A 23,227-nucleotide genomic window follows, 5' to 3' on the forward strand; every position below is an offset into this window, starting at 1 on the left:
AATTTCCCTTTCGCTTTCTTGCTATCGTGTTGTGCTCGCTACTATTGCATGAATTTTGCCCTAATGAATTAGTAATGGAAACGCTATTTTCGCTGACTTCATCACTCTATGAACCTACTACGAATGTTGGCGTTGTACGTACGGGAGGAAGTGAATTCCCCTAAGTTTTGTGCTGGTTATCTTGACTGTTTGTGTTTACCGTGTTTTGTTTCTTTGGTAGTCCCTCTTCGAGGATATGCATCTGGTGCTAAAATCAGACACTCTGGGTTTTTTTTTTGTTATGGTTAACTTTGCTTTTTCGTTACTTTTCCACCTCCATTCCTTTGCTCTGCTCGTTAGAATTTATTGCGCTAAAAAAATAATAATAATAATAAATGATCAACAATTCATATTTCTCTGACTATCTCTCTTGCCAATATACGCCTACCAACGGTGCTACTTTATACATGTTACCATCATCTTACCACAAACTTGCACAAATACCACAGCGGACCAGCAGACCCAGATCGGTCCATCTGCGTTCTGCCCTTTTCCACTGCGTAACCTCAATTCCAACCGAACCCCATTACACACTAGCTACCTAACTGTATTACACTCTCTGTTTCAATTGCATTTAAAATCATCTTACACGCTTACACAACTAGAACAAATGGAAGGAAAAGAAAGAGAACGAAAAGGAATCCACCTATACACCAAGCAGCTTCCCTTTAGTTTCGTGCCTTTCCAAACGATCGCTCCCTGATTTGCTGCTTCCTCGTGTCCCATTTTGCGCTACAACTATATCAAACACAATCTCGCCTATACACAGTCTCATTCTTCCGCTCAAGAATCCCTTAAAGCTAACACATTCTGCTAACACTACTTATTACTTGACCAACACTAGATAAATTGGCTGGGGAGTGGCTCCTCTGCGAGCGCAAGATGCTCACTCACAACGCCACACCCCGCTACACAAAAAAACAGCTATGATATACTTGGTACTTATCGCTTGTGAAATAGAATGTTTCCGTTCCAGTGTTTGTGTGTTTGTGTGTGTGTGTTTTTTTTTGGCGTTTTCGCCACGTCCGCCATAAGATGGTTCCCCGTGAGAACCGTCTTAGATCAGCCGCTGTTAATCGTACGCACCCCGATCCTTTTTGTTGATATCCACAAAGTAGATGTCGTCCTGGTGCTGCAGCACGTAGTCAATGAACGCATTGATCGGGCCAATCTCGTCCAGCGACATCTGTTCCTGCTTTGGCCAGATCAGGTTCGGGCCGAACACGATCGCCAGATTGGAGGAGGTCATTTTGTTGAAATCTTTGCGCTCCATTATTTTGCCCAGAAACTCGACGATGTACTTGAACAGCTCGTAGTTTTCCTCGGGTAGCCGCTCGCGCAACAGTTGCTTCACGTTGCGTGACCGTTGCTCCTCCGTTTTCCACTCGCTAAATTGGGTGATGTCTTCGTACAGCTCGTAGGTGAGCAGCGGTTCTTCGAGCTCGCGCAGGAACGTTTTCAGCAGCGAGGCGACGACGTGTGTGTCTTCGTTGGATAGTTGCACCTCCTCGCCGGCGTTGATCTTGGCGCGGAGCTCTTTTATTCGTGCGTAGTTACCGGACCGGCGGAAAATACCTTCCGTTTCGACCACTGGAAGCGTAACAGGAGAATGAGTTAGAAGGTTGCGCAGGTGTAACCTAAAGATCACTTATATGCTGTCTAATGAACCGCTAAGCTGAACTTCTTAATGTCTCCACAGACAAACCCGTGATGATTAAACTCATTTACACAATATATGTAACTCATCTACTAAAATTATTCCTCTAAGATGCATCTTAATCATCGCGCCAACGAACTGACTGACACCATCATCAAATCTTCCTTCAAATTGACCATTACTCACAAGCACTAATTAATACACGTTTTCATTCAGGCGTTGCGAATAAACTATCTGACAAATACAACTCATCTTACCGTCCGGCAGTGACAGATGGTCGACGCACTTTCGCACGATCGGCGGTATACAGTTGAGGCAGGCGCTATTTTCGATGATGAACCGCAGCGACACACCGAACTGTGCCGACTTGGGCAGGTTCTCGAGTGACCGGCTGCTCTTCAGACTAGATTTACTGCCCCGCAGCGTGTACCGGGTGCCGTTGTTGATCTTTTCGTCGAATCTGTCCGGAACGGAATAGGGGGAAGAAAGTAAACAGAACCCCTTGGCCGATTAGACGTCCAGCTGTGGTTGTCAATACGCATTACTTACTCTCGCACCGGATCCGGCACCTTCAGCGTCTTCAGCCCGAGCGATTGCTTCAGCTCGTCCAGACTGCTTGTGTAGATAAGTTTGCTCTTGAACTTTTCACTGATGATCGGTTTGAAGAAGAACCAAACCATTCTGATGAATGTGGTTGGATGGACCTGGTTGAAGAGGATAATGAAATTACCAATAAATGCAGGAGCAAAGCCGCGGGAACCATTTGGCGCACTACATACCACGTAAAGTTTCTTTAAATTCTTCTTAAAGCTTCGATCGAGCTCTTTGTAGGAATTCCACAGGAACTGGAGCGCTGGTTTGCTGTTATCCTTCATGCCCTGGTGGAAGTACGCGATGATGTAGTCATTCTGGACGAATTCTTCCATCGATTTGATGATAAAACTGCAACAAATGGAGCTCATATAAGTATCCGGTATCACAACACTGCTTCGGCCACGCTGTGGGAAGGCTTTAAACTCACAAGATATGGTTTACATACAAAAAGTCTTATGCACTTATGTCTTTCTACCACTATGCAACGCCTCTGTACGGCACTACCTATTTACGGCCCAACTGTTTAACGGTCCCGCCGTCACGTTGGTGCACGTCTTCACGCTAGCGTTCGTTCTAATGTACTGCTGCGCTACTGGGTGATTTTGTTTAACGACCTCAGACAGACACGAGATCGAATCGCTCATCAACGGATAATGAGCGGATGCGCCGAAGAAGCGAATGGTCCCGTAACCGTAGTTCTCGGTGGGAGAGAAGTGAAGTCAAGCGAACCAAATAAAAATAAGCAACGGCAAAGTCAAGTGCGCCGTGTGGGTGAGCAACGGGACGAAACATTACCTCCCGGGAAGCAGGGACACAAGCGGCCCAGAACGAGCGGTCCTCTCCTCCACACGCAATACAGATTTATCGTTGCACCGAGAGCGAAAGGGCGAGGCACGGTTGTGTCTCGCAAAAACAGCAACATCACGGTTCGGACGTCATAGGCGTCCTCCGAATTGCCGCATCTTCGACACCGCACCTGCCACCGCCGCCGGTCCATCTGGTGGCGCAACAAACTCTCGGAAATGTGTTGCTTTTTTCCCCCCGTTGCAACCGCAAATGTAAACAAGATGTTAACACTCACGGCACAGGGCATCGCGTGTACCGAAGGAGCGGCCATACCTCGACCCTCGGAGAAAGAAATTTGAGCAGTTAAGCCGTGAGGCAGCCGCACGGTGGAGGTCGTCTTTTAGGTAATGTTGCTAATTGATCGGGATGCGCCGGTAGTGCGCGCCCTTTCGCCGATAGTTTTTGGGAAGAACGGGTTCTTTTCGTCACCTACATGCGGCCTCTGGGCCCTGTGTTCTAACCTTGATGTCTCCCTCGGCTATTGCAACATCGCCACCAAGCGGTTGGAATACCCCGAGGGGTATTTTATTTTCGTCCACACGGCCTCGTTACGCTTCCCGCCGATCCAATCGGCGCGATCAGCAATGTTTATCTTTCACTCACTTTCCAGGATAAAGATCGCATCGTTTAGAAAGGGACATAAAAACAGACATTTCTTGAAACGCTTTTCCATTTCGCACGACGGAAAATTTCGTTTTCACGCCACTTTCTCAGAACGATCTGCTCCGGTCAGGCAACCGTCTCTTTTGCGTCTTGTGTCTATGCGGACCGGAGTTGTGCGAGCAATATATCATTTTCTGCGTCGTTTGTATGCTTTTCTTTGAATATTGAAGAAAAAAAAGGATGTCCATTTCATCCACGAGAAAACGTTGTGTTCGGAGAATTCACGACGGCCGGAAAATTGTTCTTGCACGAAAATAGTCCACAGTGCGAAAAAATGTAGGTCAGGGTACAGTGAAAAAAGGGATTAATTTTAACTACTTTCTGGTGAACTTTAATTTATGACTTTTGGGTCAAATTGTGCAAATTTCCCGGAGAAGTGTGATTTGGGTCGGATAAGACGAAACGAAGCAAGATATACTCGTCGCTTCCTCTTAAGAGTCGAGAAAATAAAATAGAAATTCTCAACCCCATTACAAAAAAAAACATTCACCCGGCTGGTAAATACGGACGCAACTGAACACATTTGGCCAGCACGTGTTGCTGGTGTGTTGCTCTCTTTTCAAAACACTGGTCAAATTTACATCACCCCAAAACGGGTGTCGCCCTGTAACACATTCGACAGGAGAAAACCATTATCCGACGTGTAAGTCCAACGTTCCCGGTTCTACTTCCTTCTTTCTCGCTAGCCGTGCTGTTGCTTATAATTATATCCGATGACACCGCTTCGGGGTGACACTCATTACATCATCGTGTGTACTCCGCACCCCCGGGCACAGTCACACACACACACACACTGTGCTTTCCAACCGATGTGATTCAACAGTGAGTGAGTTTATCGTGCAAGAACTGATCGATAGGAAGCAACCTATTTCAAGCGGCGCGTTGCAAGCGATGGGTTTAGCAACCACCGGTTCGCATGCGGGACGGCAGATTGAGTCACACTTTCACGATAACATATGCTGTGCTGCGATCTCCCCCTCCGCTCATCTTTGCCCTTGTGCACGACGCGGCCTACATCAACGCATCTGGCTAGTTCGCATCTTTCGCACGAACGACCTACTCACTCAATAAAAATATTCGAGTTCAGATCTTTCCGTTCCGGTAACCTGCAGGCGTAGATTGCTATGATCGGTTGGCCCTGCTTATCCGTGCCGATGAATTCGATGAATTTTCGCCGCTTGAAATCCTTCCGGATGGCGTTCTCGTCGTGCTGGAAGGACATCAAATGGATATTAGTACACCGGGTGAAAAGTACATTGTACATTGGCGCCGTTCAGACACTTACCCCAACCATCGTTAGCTGTTCCTCGTAGTTGTCCGCCTCGAGAGTGGTTTTGATGATTTCGTCCTCTGACGGGATTTCAAACTCGGCTGGAATGTAAAATTTGCACGAATAAAATTAGTACCACAGTATTACGGACCGCAAAGGTCCGTCGACGACGTGTAATGACACGACACTAGGTATCGAGTGTACATCATCATTACACAGGGGTGTTGTCAGGGTTTTATTGGAACAAGCCTTCGGGGGTTTCTTATCAGTAGGCAGAAGAAGTACGCGGGCTACACATGACAGTTGTTGGAACCGAAAAGATAACAACCGGGTGATTGTATCGATTGACTGAGTTTTAACAGTCGATGGAGTCGAAGAGGAACTTGTACTTTGGTAAAAGGGTGTCCCACATCAAATGCCATCAGGGTTGAAACGCCAATTGAAATGTCAAATTTTCAAATATTGGGAAAAACATTCAAGTGTCAAATTTAAAAAAAACGTCACGTAAACAGTTTGAGCAAACATGTGGAAAATCGTTTCACCATCAGATGCTGGCGAATGTTTAATGTCTCATCATTGCTCCGGGGCTATTGTTCTATGCCGCCAAGGGCAATTTTTGATGTCCGGAAGAATTAAAGTTACAGAACCCTACAAAGTTTGCCAAGAAATGTGCGTCAACGGGAAGATTTTCCTCAAGGAGTGACCCTACGATCTTCTGGCCTGATATAGATACATATAGGTACATCCCATTATTCAACTATAAGCCGAGCGGCTTAACACTTCCATACCCAAGGACAAATATTTTAAACAAAACAAAACATTTTAATTTGATAATTTATGGGGTGGAGCAATAATTTGCCAATTTAAATCATCGCATAGACAAAAACGAGGTTACCACTTACGGTGGCAAAAGTCTCCTGGCATCAACATCTAATTCACCATAATGGATCTAAACAAGGGTTCACGCTCGTATACGTTGTGTGTTAGAGTAGTTTTTAGCTTTTTGCGTTAGTTTTTCTTTCCCAGCTACAGAAAAACCTTCCACGCCGTGCACAGCATAACAGCACATAATTTGTCATTTGAACCGATGCCAACTGGTGAATTATTGAGCATAAGCCACTGGCCACCTGAAGGCCAAAAAGAGCGAAAAACTTGTCTGCGTATCAACTCAATGGTGGATGATCTGCTCTACTACAACATTCAACAGGTATACTGTATGAAAAAAAAACTATAGAAAGTTCTTCCCCCATATGAAGGCAATGGGAGATGCTCTATTCTGAATGACGTTTGTCTGCTGTATAACCACCGACGCCATTAAATTGACAGCTCGGAACGATTGCCAAAAATGAAACCATCCCGAATTTTATCGGGGGCTCTGGGAGTTGTAAGGCTCTACAGTTCAGTCCCAATTCTGCACCGAGCTCTTACCGGAATAGTTGATATCATCGAACACGGTTGTCGTTCCCGGTTCTGGCGATGGGTGGGACAATTCGGTGTCGTCAAACTCCAGGTTCGGTTCGTAGTCATGCCAATCGGACAAGCTCGGATGTGGATCCTCAGTTGAATCGATCATTGGTGGATTTAATGGTGCACCTGAAAATAAAAACAGGGAAAGAAATGTTCGTTAGTTGTGTTATACTTAATGCATCTTTTGAGAAAAGTTACTCATTTATGGAGTGAGGAGTCATTCAAATCATGAATCGACTTTCAAAAGATCCTTTGAGCAATGCTTCTTGTAGCAGGCCTAAAGTGGAATGGAGGTCGGACCAAGGGTTGATCTAGATCTTGGACAAGCTCATAGGAGGAGATCATAAAGATTATATGAATATTGTAGGATTCATGAAACTATCTACATAGACTTTGTCCAAAACTGACAAAACCCCCCTCTAAGCCAAGTTCTAGAGGAAGATGGCTACGAAGGATATTTGACCACGTATGTGGAGGAGGACCCACTACAACTACGAGATCTACGAGAGCTGTACGACGGACTCACGAACTCGTGGGGTTGATTATGTCATAAGAATGACACCGGACGACCCATAAAATCCTTTTAGGTCGTCCACATTGAGACAGAGGAGGAGGTGGTAGGACATTTAGATTCCTTAAATCTGAATCAGATTCACCCAACGCTGTTCGCTATTAAAATGTGTGGGAGTTACCCTTAGCACACACTCCCATCCCACCTGTGTCGTAATGAATTCCAAGGCATTAAATGACCACGGTACGATTTAAAACGTGACGAAGGTGTTAGAATTCCCCCATCATCGTTGGTGGCTATTTTACCATTTCCCAACGGCACACGACCAACCACGAAAAGGTGGTGTCTCGCGCACCTCGCGCCACATGGTGGGTGGGATTTTTATTTCTTGTCCAACAACAAGCCGCACACGTTTTTATGTAAAGCATAGCATAAAACGCACTGCTGCCACGAACGAACCAACGAATTCTCGGGGTGTTCGTCTTCGACTTTCGAGAGTCAGCAACTGGTAGATTTATATGTTTGTTATTTCCCTGCTTTACGACTGCAACAGTTCATGCTCTGCACATCGGCATCGGTTTTGGAAGGACCATACAGTGCCGGTGAAAGGTAATAGAGTTGGGGGAAATTTGTTGAGTGTGTTGGATTTATATAGCTACGACTTTCGTGTTTTCATATCTCTGTTTTGTATTTGACGTAGAGCAAACATGGAAACAATTCATAAATCAAACAGAGATATGAGAGAGTCCCAAAAAATAATAAAAAATTCACAATAAAAAGGGAAATTTAGTAGAATGATTATGGTTCGGTATTAAGAATAAGTATCATGTATTAGTAGAAAGTGCGTTGACATGTTTTATGACTCAACAGTAAACCAATCTTACGCACAAAAACACCTCACTAATCCAATAATAACCATCCATTAATTAGTGAACTTTGCACCAAATAATTTCCCAAATAAGTTAATTCGATTAGCGCACCGAAGCTAGTATCAAATTTCAAATGTCACCAAACTTGATGCTCCTTGGTGTTTTTTTTTTCCCACAAAATCAATAGCACCCACTATTTATAGAAAGCTTTTAGCATCTCGTCCCTGGCTACTACCAACCGTACTGCAACAAACAACGCTTAGAGATCGCTTGTCAAATAATGGTGTAACGTCTGCCTGGGGAATGAATCCACGCCGCCAATAATGTCTTTCATGTTAAACATAATTAAGTTCCGATAGCATTAAGTACCGCACGGCCTGGCTAAAGTGTTTCCAAACTCCGACTGCGATAATCTTTCCACCGCCCGTGGATCCAAAGGGACGAATTGACCTACATTGTACGTTTTTTTTTGTCGCCTTATCGTCAAGTGTCCTTGCTGTGGGTGTACCTCCCACGAAATGTCGTGATGTTGCTTGGCTCGCTGCAATTACTACTAAACCACCCGGTGTTGGAGTGGAGTGATGGTGCCTTCGAGACTTTTCCTTCCTTCGTATAGTACGGTGAGGATACAACGTCCTTTATCGCTCATTGGACAAAGGATGTCCATTTCCTGTGACTTACCCACGAAGAACATAATGTAGAAGTCTTAATTTGTTAATTAAAAGTCGGAATATAAAAAAACGAAGGCAAAATGCGCCCAGAGTTCCTATGGACTTCCTGCATCGTCGTCACACCCTGCATCAGTGGGCGTCAAAAGAAACATCATGTAAAACACGGGATACAGTGGGCGCGCTGCGTCATGTTCGAACCGGCGGCAAGGCCGTCGTGTGGGCACCTGTGGTTGCGATCGACGATGCAAGGGAAAGTGCATTGGTTTTACACTTGCTTTTAACGGGTGCGGGGTTTCCCCTTTCCGTACCGGTGGATTACCCACGTATGTATCGCCCATCGCAAATTGGCCGTGGGTGCCTTCCAGCCGGCGCGGGGGGGCTGCACCATTAGCTACCATTAGTTACATGCAGCTGGGCAGCTGGTTTAAAAGAAGCGCCCGGGACTGGGCGTTTGGGCTTGCTCCACCACCGTTGCATAATTGTCTGCTGCAACATGCTGGCGGAAAGGTTGGCTGCATGCATGTTTTTTGCATTTGGTCCACAACACATGGGGCTATGTGTGTTTGAATTTCGCTTGAGTTATGAATTGTATTACGAAGCTTTTGGGTTGAATTTCATGTAAAGCCCTGTTTTAACGTTTTTAATAAGACCTATATTAAGATTAACTTCTGGTAGAATTTTTCAGCTTTAGTAACTCTTACCCTGTCAGACATTCGGCAGTATTCTTTGTCAGACTTAATCATTCGCTCGTGTACTGTTAACGAGTGAAGAAAAAGTGCAGAAAGAATAAAAAAAGAAAAGTGTTTTTGTGCCATATTTATGCCTTTAGAAAGAATTTAAAACGATTCACAACATAAACTCCCTGTCGTGGTGCAAATTTTTCCCTTAATTTAGTGTTTAATTAAGCGATACATTAAAGGAAAATCAACGTGCCTCAATGTGAACATGTCAACACTGTTCAAAGGGATAAATTGAAACTGTTAATTTTGCCTTAACTGGCCCTAAAATTATCCGGTAAACTAAGGGTGATTTAGGGGTAATCTAACGAAACTTGGTAGGCTCGATAGCTTAATGTTGAACTATTTTACTATTAAAATTATTGACAGTTGAATGTAATTAGAAAACTTGAATTTTGATAACAAATTAAATCAAAATGTACAGTCTTTTTCCCGAGTTAGATGCGTGCCAGAGCAATTCGCGTAACTCGAATTCCCTTTCGTTTCTCGTTTATATTAAGTATTCAGAGATCGATCGCTTATTTTCACGGTGCAAAGCGCGTTAATAATTGACATTTTTACATTTATTTCGACAATTAGGTTAAATATTTAGCAAAAATTGTTTAGAATATAAAAATGTAACGTATTTTGGGAAAAATTGTAATTTGACAAATATACAAAATTAAACAAACTGTCAGAATTTTTAGATTCGCGTAACTTGGGAAACGATTGTAAAGTTCTGTTTAGATATTGATTTACTGTGCAGATACTGCACAATTACAATTACTTAACCCACTGGCCACCGACACGATGCAGGGGAGGGAGGGACTGCGCACATGTTAATTATGCGCAGACCGCTCTATATCTTTTGCCGGTGTTTTTGCGCTTCTGTGCTGCGACCTGTTCAAGCGTCATGTTCGCACTGGCGCAAACAATGCGGAAATAAGCTGCACCAGATCCACAGTAACGTGCAGCGAACAAACAAAAAATGCAACCTTATGTTGCTGTGGATTCACTTCTTTGTTACCATCTCTCTAATGGACGCACCTCTACACTCCACACACCTTCCGAGGGGGTTCGTGGTTGAAAACAGAAGCATCACATAACGCATTCTCCCGCCACTGGCTAATAATAAAAGAAGACGCCCCGAAAACACCTGATGACACTAATGTGCGTGCGCGAATGTTGCTGATCGTGATGGGTGCGTCGCTCGCGTTACTGCATTACGTTGTTATGACGGTTTATTGTGTCACACAATGGAGGGTGGGCGGAAGAAGAAATAAAAAACAAGCACGCACACACATGGGGTGAGAATGTTTATCTTAAAGGGGCGCACACACACACACACACACACACCCATCCAGCTCTTGGGCATCTGTTGCATTTGTGTGTTGTGATTCTAGCCGTGTCGTGCAAACAACAACCTGTTTGGGTTTCAACACCCCCCGACATGGTAAACTGCGAAACGGAATCAACTGGAGTCAAGGAAAGCAAACAGTGCCGATTGCTGCGGACAGATTTACACACTGCTGTTCGGTGGAATTTGCGCTCCTCTAGCCCCCCACGATCAACAAAAGTCAAATGCTGGTGGTTAACCTTCGTACGACCTACGGTGAGTGCTGTTCTGTAGCCCACTATAGTTTTTGAATGTGGGAAAGTTAGTGAAAAAATATACAAAAATGCATTCCCCACCCCTTAGCAGGGATCCTACCACCGTGATCTTCCCAGGGTCAAATGCTAAATGCCAATGTCACGTCATTTTCACATCAGCGAAGGGCAAACCGGCATCCATCACTTATCAAGTGACAGTGTCTGTGTGTGTGAGTATGTGTGTTTGTGGAGGAAGCACTTGGGGGTGAACCTTGGCGTGACACTTCATCATCATCATCATCATTCAAACATGAACGTCATCATATCTTGAACGTCTATCGACACCAAACGCACTTGAAACTTCGTGGACTACTAGATTTGGGACCAAAGTTCGCTTTCGAGTGCTTTCTCTCTCTTGACATTTCCGAATATCCATCACAGCCCGACCACTGTTCTTGTAAGAAGGCGCTGGAATTGCTGAGATTTCCATCCCCTCGTCATTTTGATCGGCACTTCAATCGGCTCCACGGTACCAGGAGAGCTGGTTTTTCTCAAACAGCTCATCAATAACCGCCATGTGGTGTGAGAACTGGTGGTTGGGTGCTATTATTGACACATTTGGTACAAACTAACGCGTAATGGTTGTTTTGAAGCAGTTGCATTCAGTGCTCTGTGCTGATCTATGCAGAGTTTGCTATTTCAAAGCAACCGAGAAGATGATAAGACAGCTATTACTAGTTTTAGACAATGGAGGAACATCACATTCGACAATATCCTAAAAACAAAGCCAAAACTTTTAACACCTTAAGTCTGTGGACATCTTGGAACTGTACATAATCTTCCTCGATGTCTTTAATGTCTGACACTTGAAATAGTTCGCTTCAACACAAGATCTCCAAGATTAGACATCTTTCTTTAATTGGACGACTTTTTCAAATTTAGACCACATGAACTTCAAGCTGGAATTCTCGTCCATTGATGGAATCGTCCATTGTACATGAACGCGTTAACGAATTCGCTAAAAGCTGATGTTGCAAACCTATTACGACCCTTGGCGAATTCGTCACCACTCCCTCAAGAGCTCAGACAAATCCCACCTCAATACCAGTAATGGAGAGTTCGGACATTGATCCTTCTGGCCGGTTAGGTATCGTTAGGGTTCGTTCACTTCTAGCATTGCAGACAAAGTGATTAAATTATTTATTTATTTTTACCTAACCAAATAACACGGCTAGCGGTGCACCCAACAACGAATGTCCATATATTACTACGTTGTCCTTTCCTTTCGTCCTTGTGCGCGAAAAAAATCCCCTAATTTACACCATCCAGTACACGTGTAGCAAGTTCCTACCTAATATACATTTATCTTTTCCCTGATTGTACAGGCTGTATGAAATGTTGCATTTGCACAACAAAGAGAGAGTTGAAAAATTGTACACACGAGGGGACAACCATTTTGGGCAGAGGGAACTGGGAAAAATAGAACAATTTCAATCAACGCTTGAGCGAATTAAATTAGGGGATAGGATTGTATTCGGAAAAGCCTATCCCAAGTGTATGCGTTATTCCTACAGGGTACAGGGTACAAAACATAAATTTGGTAATCGTTTTGATTCTCCCCGGGGAGTGATATGAAGATCAGACTGAAGTTAAATCAATTTTCTAATACGATTTAGATTTCAGAGACGAGCTGTTCAAGTATTTTAGTTTTCTATACCACATTTATGTACTTTTAGAACCGTCCAGCAGCATGAACACGTCTATGCGTCTGCATCATGTGACCATCATAAAGCGACGACTTTCCACGACGCACAGCCGTATTTGACTTTCCGAATCAAACCGAGAAATGAGCTTAATGATGCTAATGATGATAATCATGTTGACGAGAAATGGTACCAGATAACCGCGCCACTCGGAAGCGTCACAAAACCATTTTCTCGCGTGTCACTCTGTCGCGGTTTCCACATCCACCCCCGGGGCTCCATGGCAGCAGACATCTTGCAAACAATACCCGTGATGGCACAATTTTTCCCATTTTTTTGCCCATCAAACTCACGTAGAATAAAGAAACCATCCTGCATCATCTCATCCGGTTCGGTATTGCTTCCCCACGGACGGGAAGGGTATTCTTTGTCCGGTGTCTGCTTTCCCATACCCTGGGATGGAACTGCAAACTAGCAGACTTCTCGCCGTCTCTTCGAACACAAACGAAAGCAAATCGTCATGTAAGCATTCATTTCCGGCTGGAAGTTCCACGATGCAATGATGGGGCACGATTGCGGTTCCCTATCCGTTCGGGGAGGTTTAAAGGTGGATCATCTTCCTTCCGGCTGCAGCGGTGGTGGTGATGTCCGGTTTCCACGGATCAATCGATCGAGAAAACTAAGGTGCGATTATCTGGTGGACATCATCCACACGGGGTGAAGGTGATGGTGAAAAATTAAATTCGAATAATTGTGTAGATCATCCTCGCACAGGAAATGTGAAACGCATTTCGTGAGTTCCACCGAAACGCATGGGAATAATTGTGCAATATTTGTGTTCTTTTTTTCATGTCAGCATTATTACATTTTTGGAAATAATTATTCGCTTCGTTGAAGCAACTGCTGGATAATTTATTAAGTTATTCAAACAACCGTCAACTCTAATTTATTATCCACCTTGGGTAGATCATTTTTGAGCTTGTTGGAATATAAATTTAAGCCAACTAAACACAAGCATAAATACATAAAGAATGCTCTAAATTCATGCAATAGCGATCTCGTTTGTACCTATTCACCAAGCTGTTCTTTTACAGCACAAAAACTTCCTTCCCAATGGCGTAACGTGCCGCCCGTAATGAAGCTGCTTAAAAGATTCCAAAGAATTCAAACTGTCTGTCGACGGATTGACACGTTCGCATCAAAACCCGGTAGCGTACAGATGGTGGAACAATTCAACTTCACATGTTGAATTCACATGTTCACATTCACATTTTGTCTTCCCCTTCTGTACAGTAAGCTGTTGCATATTTATGACAACGCGTAACTTTATGGAATGTTTGGAACGAAGCAGTCGGGAGCTAGTTTGATTTTTTGTTGGCGTTTAATTTCTTCCCGTACAAAACCATTATAAGGAATCCGCAATCAGGTTACGCATTGGACACGTTTCGCCAACACGAACGCTAACAGTTCCCCCGTTTTGAAAAGGCAATGTTTTGAAACTTCTTCCATGGCTTGGGAAAAATAATACCAAATATAATTAAATTTTACAATAAAACCCCAACTTATAACCTTTCCAGAAGAAGTGGTGTTCCAGCACACACGAACTTTATCGATCACCACCGACATTCACCGCCGTCGGCTCCATTAACGCATCAAGTTTACCGGCAGGTGTATGTTAACCCGTAATAGTATCGAGCTTTTTTTTCTTTTGCCAAACAAAAAATGCCCCCAAAAGCCAGGTATGAGAAAACCACCCAGTCGAACTTTCCAAGGCGCACTGTAGCTGTTTTGGAGCTGCTGCTGGCGGTATGGGTATAAGAAGGTGGCCAAGGTTAACCAAAAATTGTGTGACGATTAACATATCTGACCTTCTGGTGGGAGGGGGAACGCACCCACAGCACCCCGGTATCAGGTGGAATTAACAGGGAGCGAAAAGGAGAAGCATCGAGGGGCATTTATTTTATGACGTGTTCGTAACCTTGTACATTTCACTTTTACTCATGTTTCTAGCGTGGTGGGATAAAACGCACCTGTATTCGGTGTGTGTGTTTTTTTTAAGCAAGATTATTAATTATTAATTATTATTTCTCATACAACACGGGAAAAAGTTCCGATAAAATAAATATTTTAAATATGTATTTAAAAACACAAAAATAAACGGTTGAACATGATCAACTTTTAACGTTCTCCGTTGCGTATGCTTCGATAGGGCAACGCATTAATTCGTAGGTAAGCGGCAACCGAGAACGTGAGTTCGAATCCCAATCAGGTTTGAGAGAAACTTCATTTAAAGAGAGAAGGGATGATGATAGGTTTAACATCGATCATATTTTTGATATGAGATTTTCTCAAATGGGGGGTAGGTGGTTATCTCTTATCAGTCCTACTCACTTAAACTCCACAGATCAATTTGCATTAAACGGCACTTCATACACACACACGTGTCTTGGTTCCATTCCAGAGATACAAATCGTCACGTCGTTGTGCGTATGTGTGTCACACGTTTTCCTTCCATTCCTCCTGCCTCTGCTCTCCTGTATCAATTCCACGCAGTTCCCACTGTAATAAGCACATGAAATTTTCTTGTCTCTTCAATATAGTAAGAAATTTGCACCGTTCCGGTTGGCCAACATACCAGCCCCCTCCCCCCCCCCTCCCCCCTCTTCCCTCAGTTGACAGTTGTGTGTACGGTGTATTAGTCGACGGTCGTAGTGTTTTTTTGTCGTATTGAAGTAAAGCATAAAAACACAAGACCCAACGGTAATCAGCAGTCCCGTAGGAAGAGGTGTCTCCGGTACCGCGCTTCTGGAATTCGGTACGGCAGGAAATAAACCAAGTGTCATTTTGTTTTTGTATTTTTTTGCTGTTCCTTTCCTTACCGGTTGTGTGTTCGGATGAGAAATTAGCCAACCTCCCCCCCTTCCACCGTCTCGGATGGATTTCTTCCCGTGTTATTCCGTGTGTGTGTGTTAGATGGAACGCATGCAAGAAGAATTCATTATCTTCCCTTGGTATGTGTGATCAACGGGGCAAGAAAATGGGAAGTATATTCCCTCAGGTTTTCCCCCCTATTTGATTCCAAGTCTGTTTTCATTTCCTCATCACAGGTTGCTGCTATCATAATTGCTTATCTGTCTCGCAAGACGTTGCCCGACCGCTTTGTAAGCGCATTTCTGCATCAGCAAACGCTGCACACACTGCAGTAAGCGATACCTTCCTTTCTGTACGGAGGTCACACGCGAAAGTTTCGCGTGATGATAAGAATGGCGTACCGATGAACATGGTACACCAAACACCCGTTAGTGTGATACTGGTTCCGGTACAACCTTAACCCTCCCGGCAATGGTATACATGATCAGCCGCTTTTAACCTTCGACACGCCAGAAGCTTTGAGCGGATTCCCTGACACACATTTAAAAATCAACCCCCTGCTACAGTGTTTGTTCCGGCGTTATATTTAATCACCATACTGAATCGTCATCCCGTATTTAATTTAATTTTTGTCAAACCATTTAAATGCACATGTTTAATTCCAAAAGGTACGAGTTCCCTTCATTGGTTCATTTATAATAGACGACATGAAGCCACCCCCCCAACTACCAGCATTTATTGGCCAACCCCTCATGAATCGTGTGGAATAAATTTTACTAAATTAAATTAAACGACAGCAAATCATCAAAACCAGACTTGCTATGCGTATGAACAGCAAAGGGAACACCTCCAATTTAGTGTTTGTGACTAATACGCGGTAAGGTGACTCACGTTTGTCCCACGCGCAAGCCAATTCGTAGGTGCTAACTGGGGTAATTCTTTAACAGAAATAACTAATGATTGGACCACTTTATGAGAAGCAAATCGAAGACCTCGAACTAAGTCTACTTGCTAATGTTATTTTAAAAAATTAATAAACTTTCGCTCATTAGTAAAATGATTATTATTATGTTTTTTTTTGTTGCTTTGCTGCAATCTCCAAACAAAATGCTAACAATTAAAGCCATCAAAAAAACCAACCAACAAACGGCTACCGTAATCACGGTTTTTTTTTTCTTCTCCACAGTGCTTCTTGAAGTCTAAGATAAATCAATAACAAATTGCAACAAAAAAAACCGGAATACTGTAAAACCCCCGGTGTATCTGGAAGGAAAGTTAAGCAAAATGGTCACGGGAACTTCATCTATCGCGGTGAACAAAACTCTCCAAATGCAACCGCGATTACCACAATCTGCCTGGCCATTTGGGGGAGTTTGTCGGTACAATGTCAGGTGCATCCACCAGCATACACACCGTGGCTCTACTACTCCCCCTGGGTTCCCCAATCCTTCCTCCACAATGGCACAATAAAGCACCACCGTCTTCAGCGTCGTCGTTTCAATTAAGGTTGCTTCGACTGCCTTATCTATTAGCGATTTCACCTTCGCCACCTGCGCCACACAATGGTTCGCGCAATGGAAATAGGGAACTCCACTGTGCGCAACCTGGCAAAAGGTAAGGCAGAGGGCTTAAAGTAGACCTCGAACTACTCTAGTGGAAACGCTTTCTTCTCCGTTTTGAACTGCCCCCCCCCCCCCCTCCCCCTTCACGGGGAGCAAAAGTTTAAAGCGTGAAGCACGATGAAGCGATGGTTCGTTCGCATCGGTCATAAAGTTATCTTGGGAGCGGAGTAACCGTAACGAATGGACTCCGGTTTGGGTAGACAACAACAACAAAAAAATAGGCTTGGCCCAGAGTGTTCGTGCACCGGGGAGCGATAGATCACAACGATACACTAATCTAATGTGTGCGCGGGTAAATTCACGCAACAGGGCACGGGGTGTATGGCGCTGTTGGTCGATGATTAAGGGGTTTCAAACGATGAGCTGGCCAATAGCTCATGGCCGGGGGTGAACTTTGCCGGGAAAATTGGGGACGTGCGATCTATTTGCATTATGTATGCATGAAAAGAAATGGGTTGATTTTAGCGATCTTTAAGACGAGTTGCTGAAGTCCATCATAACGAACATAAGGTGCAGCAAATACTCAAGATGAAGTTTGAATGAAAAGTGACTTCATCAGGAGATCGAATCAACCGGCCAAAAGTTGATCGACATTTTTATCTGAAAGAGTTAGTCTTGACGATCTTAACTACAATTAATCGTCTAGAAGAGGAGTCGTCAAAGTACGGCCGACCGTGCCAATTCCGGTCCGGCAATAGATTTTAACTACCCAAGATTGAAAAATTTGAGAGACCTCTCCAAACAAAACAAAATCTTCTCACCACGACACTGTTTATAATTTATACATGTGAATCAGCATCGTCTCATCATCGGCTGTCCTCAAAGATCCACGAAGGACCTTTCATGATCTCAACTACCTTTACGCTGAAGGCCTCTAGGGATTTGATCCGCCACTGCTCCGAGGATTCATGAATCCTTTTGGAAGTCGATTCCTCACTAAGATTCATATAAATGGTTCTTCCTAAAAGAGACATTAAGCACAAAACTAGGCTTAAGATGTCACTTATTTCATGTATCTTAAACCGCCTTTGGAGTGTCAGACCCACAGCTTCATAGTTGTCTCTAGTGTCTGGCTCTAGTGTCGATCCGTCGTATAGAAGTAACATTACGTCCTTCACCATAAAGCAATGTTAAGTGACTCCACAGCTCCATAATCTACAAGAAATCCTTGAGGTCTTTACGATCATCTACAAGGATTTTTTCTTCAGGATTGCGAAGTGAGATATAGCCGCCAACTTTCTTCTCAAAATTAATCAGTAAGGATGCAGAAAATTCACTGGACTCACCCATGAGTTGTTTAGAGAATAATAATATTGAAGAGCACCAACACTCCCAAAGGTCCTCAGATTAGAACTTCAAGGATCTCATCAAATAATTTGGAGGACAAAAGGATCAATCATCAAGTCTTCGAAAATATGGAACTACAAGCAAAAACAATTAGTTAGGCGTTTGATTAAAAGTTCCCGCAAACTCGTACGAAGCCAGTCCGGCTGTATTAACCCTTAGAATTCTAGCAAGCTTTGTTGCAAACAGTTATCTTAATTGGCTGTATTTTCAACGACATTCAAAATCAGTCCAATTTTGTATTATTAAAACCGGGTGTTACTAGTCTTATGAATGAATGTGTGTTACTGAGACTTAGACCAAATTCAGCAGGTCCATCCTGTCCACGACTTGTACACGGGGAGTTGATTAAACGTCAAAATACTGCCGAAATAGTAAATTTTCTGTTCTCACCGTGGTTTTTGCGAAACTAAAACACAAACATTCCGCAATGCGCCGTTTGGCATGAATTATAAGTGTTGTTAAGCGATTAGCCCTATTCCTACAACTACCACCCTATCCGGGCTACAAAGATTTGCCGGGAAAGTTGCCAAGGAATGGAACAATGCAACCGCAAAATATGTTCGTCAGGACGTGCTCGGTGGTTTTAATGTCGAATTGTTCTAAGCTTGAGCATTTCTAATATTATATTTTTTTTATTAGATAAAGCTAGATTTCGATTAACATTTGGATTCTTCTGCTTGAAAAAAAAATGGAATAATATTTTAAAACCATTTGGTCAGTGGTCACTGTTTTATATTGCGGATGAAATATTCTGTTATGTGAATAAACAAGTCATAAGAAATACACAGTGAGAAACGATCGTTCGCTTGGTTGGGATGTTGTCGCGTGTTGTTTGCACAATTGACGCTGACGATTTGCAAAACGTGTGCCTCGTCAACAAACGGCGGCAGCGCATGACACGATCATCATTATGATCGTCCGCATCTTCGTCATCTGTGCCGCGTGTGAAGGTTCTCGCGAGCAGGATACGTCATCAGCAAGTCTTCTTTGGCTCGACAAAGGAACAATCTGATCGGATGGGTCATGGCGGGGAATTCGTTCGTAGTTAAACCTTGTTTACATTCACCCCATCTATTTGGCAAATCGTTGTGCCCAAGCGCGTAGTGAAAGGAACACATGCACGATCGTGAGTTCGATTACGGAACGGGAATTCGATGTCTTTCTTCCATAAACCATAATCACGCACACACCCAACAAAACATTTTGTAATGCAAATCTCCCTCTCGCTCGAACAACAACAAGGCCCAATTGGTTTTTCCTGGTCGTGATCCGCGTGTCAATCCGGTTTGGTAGTGGAATTTCAACTCACCTGGCAGCTTCATTGCTAGACCAGCGTTGCCTTTTTGATCGACGACAGTGGTGTCCATGGTGAATGGTGGTGCCCTGTGCGGGTTTGTCGGACGATACGGAACCACGGAACCAAATGTATTCTGCTTTACCGGAACACTACTGCCGACAGTTGATAAGAACGTGTCCTATCAAATCACTCGCTGACGGGTGAAGCTTTTCTGGAGGAACGAGAACCATGGATCATACACTGATCGTGCACTAGCTCAAAATGCGGAACAGGGAGACCGAACGGTACACAACACACATAGAAAGACACACTCAACACACACACAACACTCAGGCCCTTTGGAACATATTACGCAGCACATCGAAGACTTTTCCATTCAACAATGATCGCTCATTGTGATAACACTTCACATCCTTGTTTTGATTAGTGCTGCAAACAAAGATCAACGAAGAAACAAATGAAGCATGTGGGATGGGTAAAGACACGCGCACACATTCACACAAACACAAGTGCACACCCTTTCCCTTGCAAGGGTCGCGTGAAGAATGTTTTTATTAAAAAAAGCCACCCCTCACCGTGCCATTCCCATTCCGACCCTTTTCACTCGTTGCCCCACCCGTTGCAGAGCTGACAGGTTGCCTTTTTTGGTAAATACCATCTTAACCGTTGGTAGTAAACATCGACCACACAGATCCCGCGAACCGACGTGCACTTTTAACGCGAAACACACGTACAGTCGGTACACATACACAAACACCGCGAATGTACGCAAGGTCGTCTGGTTGGACGAAGAAGGCAAGCGACTGGAGATTTGGTTAGATTAAAAGGTCGATTAATCGATGCTGTGGTGGAAGTTGGGATGCGAAAATTCTACTTCTTCACGGACACGAACGAATGACACAGAAACACAGAACTCGAGGAACATTTGAGGAAAAATTTGACTTATTTAATCTAGAGTAATACAAATTAACGTACAAAATTTTATCTTGCTCAAAAAAGGTAGATAAACTTTGCTCCAGGATCAATGTCCTTTTAGGAGAACTTCGTCGCAGGACGCAATAGTACAACGGTACAACATTCTTTATTCCTCAAACTTCTCTACTAGACAATTGAGAATTAGAATCATCTCATAACCACAAAATTACTCTATTTTATTGGTTCTTATCCTTCCTTCTTATCGGTTCGATTGTTGATTCCCTCGGTTGAGAAAACGCCCCACGCATGGGTAGAACTTTTTCCTCAGTTCTATGCATTCCCTGTACACTTTCGATACAATCTTGCCAACGGATTTGGTCCGATGGCGCGTTATCTTAATTGCGTGATAATCACATATTGTGCGTGCGGGCACACGCATTCTTTGCCTTTTCGGCCCTTTTCACCTTTTGCTGCACTGTCCTGCACGCCCGCTGATGGGGTGGTTCGAACGATTCCGACAGGGGGTTGGTGTTAATAGCGGTAACAAAAAAAGCGGACAGCAATCAAGTTCAACACACACACAGCGCATTTATCACACCCGCAACCTTTATGCACAACGCACCATGAACGGGATGCAAGCTAGATGCACTCACTCGCGCTGGAAACGCTGGCTAAAATGGTTCGCTTTTTGCCAGTTTCTTTCTTCGTGTGATTCAACCAAACAAACCTTGGAACGCGACGAGCGAACGAACCGTCGTGACTGTAGAGCGGGTCAGTACATTGGCGTTCTATTTTGACAGCAACGGCTGAGGACAGTTTTTAAAATTCGGTTTTAATTTCTTATTTTACTTGAAGAAGTTACTGATGATGAATGCAAATGAGCAAAAAAAGATAGTATTCATTTTTACAATAAACAAATACAAGCTAAAGTAATAGCAATTACAAAGAATTGTAATTGCAGTTGGTTAGCTACTGTCGGAATACAATCCGACTTGGCATCCAACACATCATCTCCAGATCGGACGCTGTTTTTATTTCGATGACCTGCGAATAAAACCTGAAAATGTGCAATTTAAATTTCTGTACGTTTTTTTCCAATGAATATTTTTTTTACTTTTTATCAGGTGGTTATCAACAAGGATTTCACATCGGTTTCCAGCATTGTGTGCTCAAAACGATTTCTTCTGGGATGCATATGTCAAACTGCGAAACCACATCTATAACCACCTTGGTCTGCTGTCAAAATCGATCCGACCCCAAATGACAATTTGACAGCATCTCACTATGGCGAGCGTGATGACAGCAGAAGGTTTCCATACTGAGCAGCTGCGACTGGCTGTATGTTCCATAGTGAGAACGCATTCTGTTTCTCTCCGCCATGGTGAGACGATAATGTTTATATGGGAGCAAACTGCCAAACGAAAAATGCTCTCATGAGGCGATAAGAATCCACTCTCTCAATCGCAGACCTGTTTTATCACACGGTAGTGAGATCGGATTTTGCATCGGCATCCGATCTTGCTCACATCATCTGTACTGTTAGCTGTACGGTATGATCGCCGTGTGTGGCTATGTATAGCGTGTGTGTGATCTGCATCCACATTTTGCTCAGGCGAGTGGAACTGTTTGCTCTTCGGTATGATCACCTTGTGTGGTTTTGTCTTGCGTGTGTGTGGACAACCCCCACATTTTGCTCACGCGAGTAGAGCTGTTTGCTGTACGGACGATCCCCTTGTGTGGCTATGTGTAGCGTGTGTATGAACAACTGAGACAATCAGTTGCGAGTTTGTTTTGGTTCTAGACTGAGCAAGAATTGTTGCGATATAATTATCACAAAATTTGTGAAAAATATCGATTTTGTTATTGTAATTGTTCGTCCGATTTGGTAGAAAACGTTTCCCGATCAAATGATCGTAATGTTAGCACAAATTTTCAGTGAGCTATACCAAAAATTAGTACTAGCCGGACCTAATTGTTTTGAAGATGAAAGTTTCGAGAAAGTGTTTTTTCCTGCATTTTTTGAGCTAGAAAGTGCACAACTGTTAATCGTATAAATGTTTCTTTAAGAGTTTATAAAGGTGCTATTATTTGCAAGCTCTAAAGGTGCAGTTTTAAAAAGAGTGGGCTCATCTGTTTAATTTAGCCGAATCTAGTAACCAATCAACAACTTTACAAATTTCATAAGGTAATTATTTTAAAGTGTTATTATTGGTCTTTCAACAATTCACTAATTAGTATGTTGTTTCCTTTAGGTGTAAATGTTTGTGCAAACCGCGATCTACAAGAAGAATATGTCTGAAAGGAGTATTTAGACGATATTGGCGATGTCCACTCTATCCGCGTTGAAGCATCGTCATCCTCAACGATGATAGTAATTAAGATAAGTGTTTAAACCCTGAAAATGTTTAAGAAAATAATTCTATATCTGCTCTTTCCTCTTTTCCATCTCTTTCACAGGAACTAAGATCGTGAATAATGAAAAGATCGTTGCTGTATTATTTCCGGTAAACTACTTCTTTCTTTATAGTTGTGTGTAATTTTTAATCATATTCACATTTTTTGTATATTTCTCAGCAATG

General features: G+C 43.3%; 1 protein-coding gene across 2 annotated transcripts; it reads right to left on the bottom strand.

The window, feature by feature from the left end:
- Positions 1 to 340: 340 nt before the first annotated feature.
- Positions 341 to 21,320, bottom strand: LOC128306008 (rho GTPase-activating protein 68F). 2 transcript variants are annotated; one of them, XM_053043674.1, is made up of 9 exons: positions 21,271 to 21,320; positions 19,746 to 20,162; positions 6,498 to 6,662; positions 5,085 to 5,170; positions 4,864 to 5,009; positions 2,476 to 2,638; positions 2,246 to 2,400; positions 1,954 to 2,156; positions 341 to 1,629 (listed from the first exon to the last, which is right to left on the bottom strand). In XM_053043674.1, the coding sequence occupies exons 2-9, from the start codon at positions 19,801 to 19,803 to the stop codon at positions 1,112 to 1,114; spliced, it is 1,494 nt and encodes a 497-aa protein (XP_052899634.1). In that variant the 5' UTR covers positions 19,804 to 20,162; positions 21,271 to 21,320; the 3' UTR covers positions 341 to 1,111. The 2 variants fall into 2 exon arrangements, with proteins under 2 accessions (XP_052899634.1, XP_052899633.1); XM_053043673.1 differs by having other exon boundaries at positions 19,746 to 19,944; positions 21,271 to 21,308.
- Positions 21,321 to 23,227: the final 1,907 nt, after the last annotated feature.

Source organism: Anopheles moucheti, chromosome 3, assembly GCF_943734755.1.
Source record: "Anopheles moucheti chromosome 3, idAnoMoucSN_F20_07, whole genome shotgun sequence".
Lineage (NCBI taxonomy): Eukaryota > Metazoa > Arthropoda > Insecta > Diptera > Culicidae > Anopheles > Anopheles moucheti.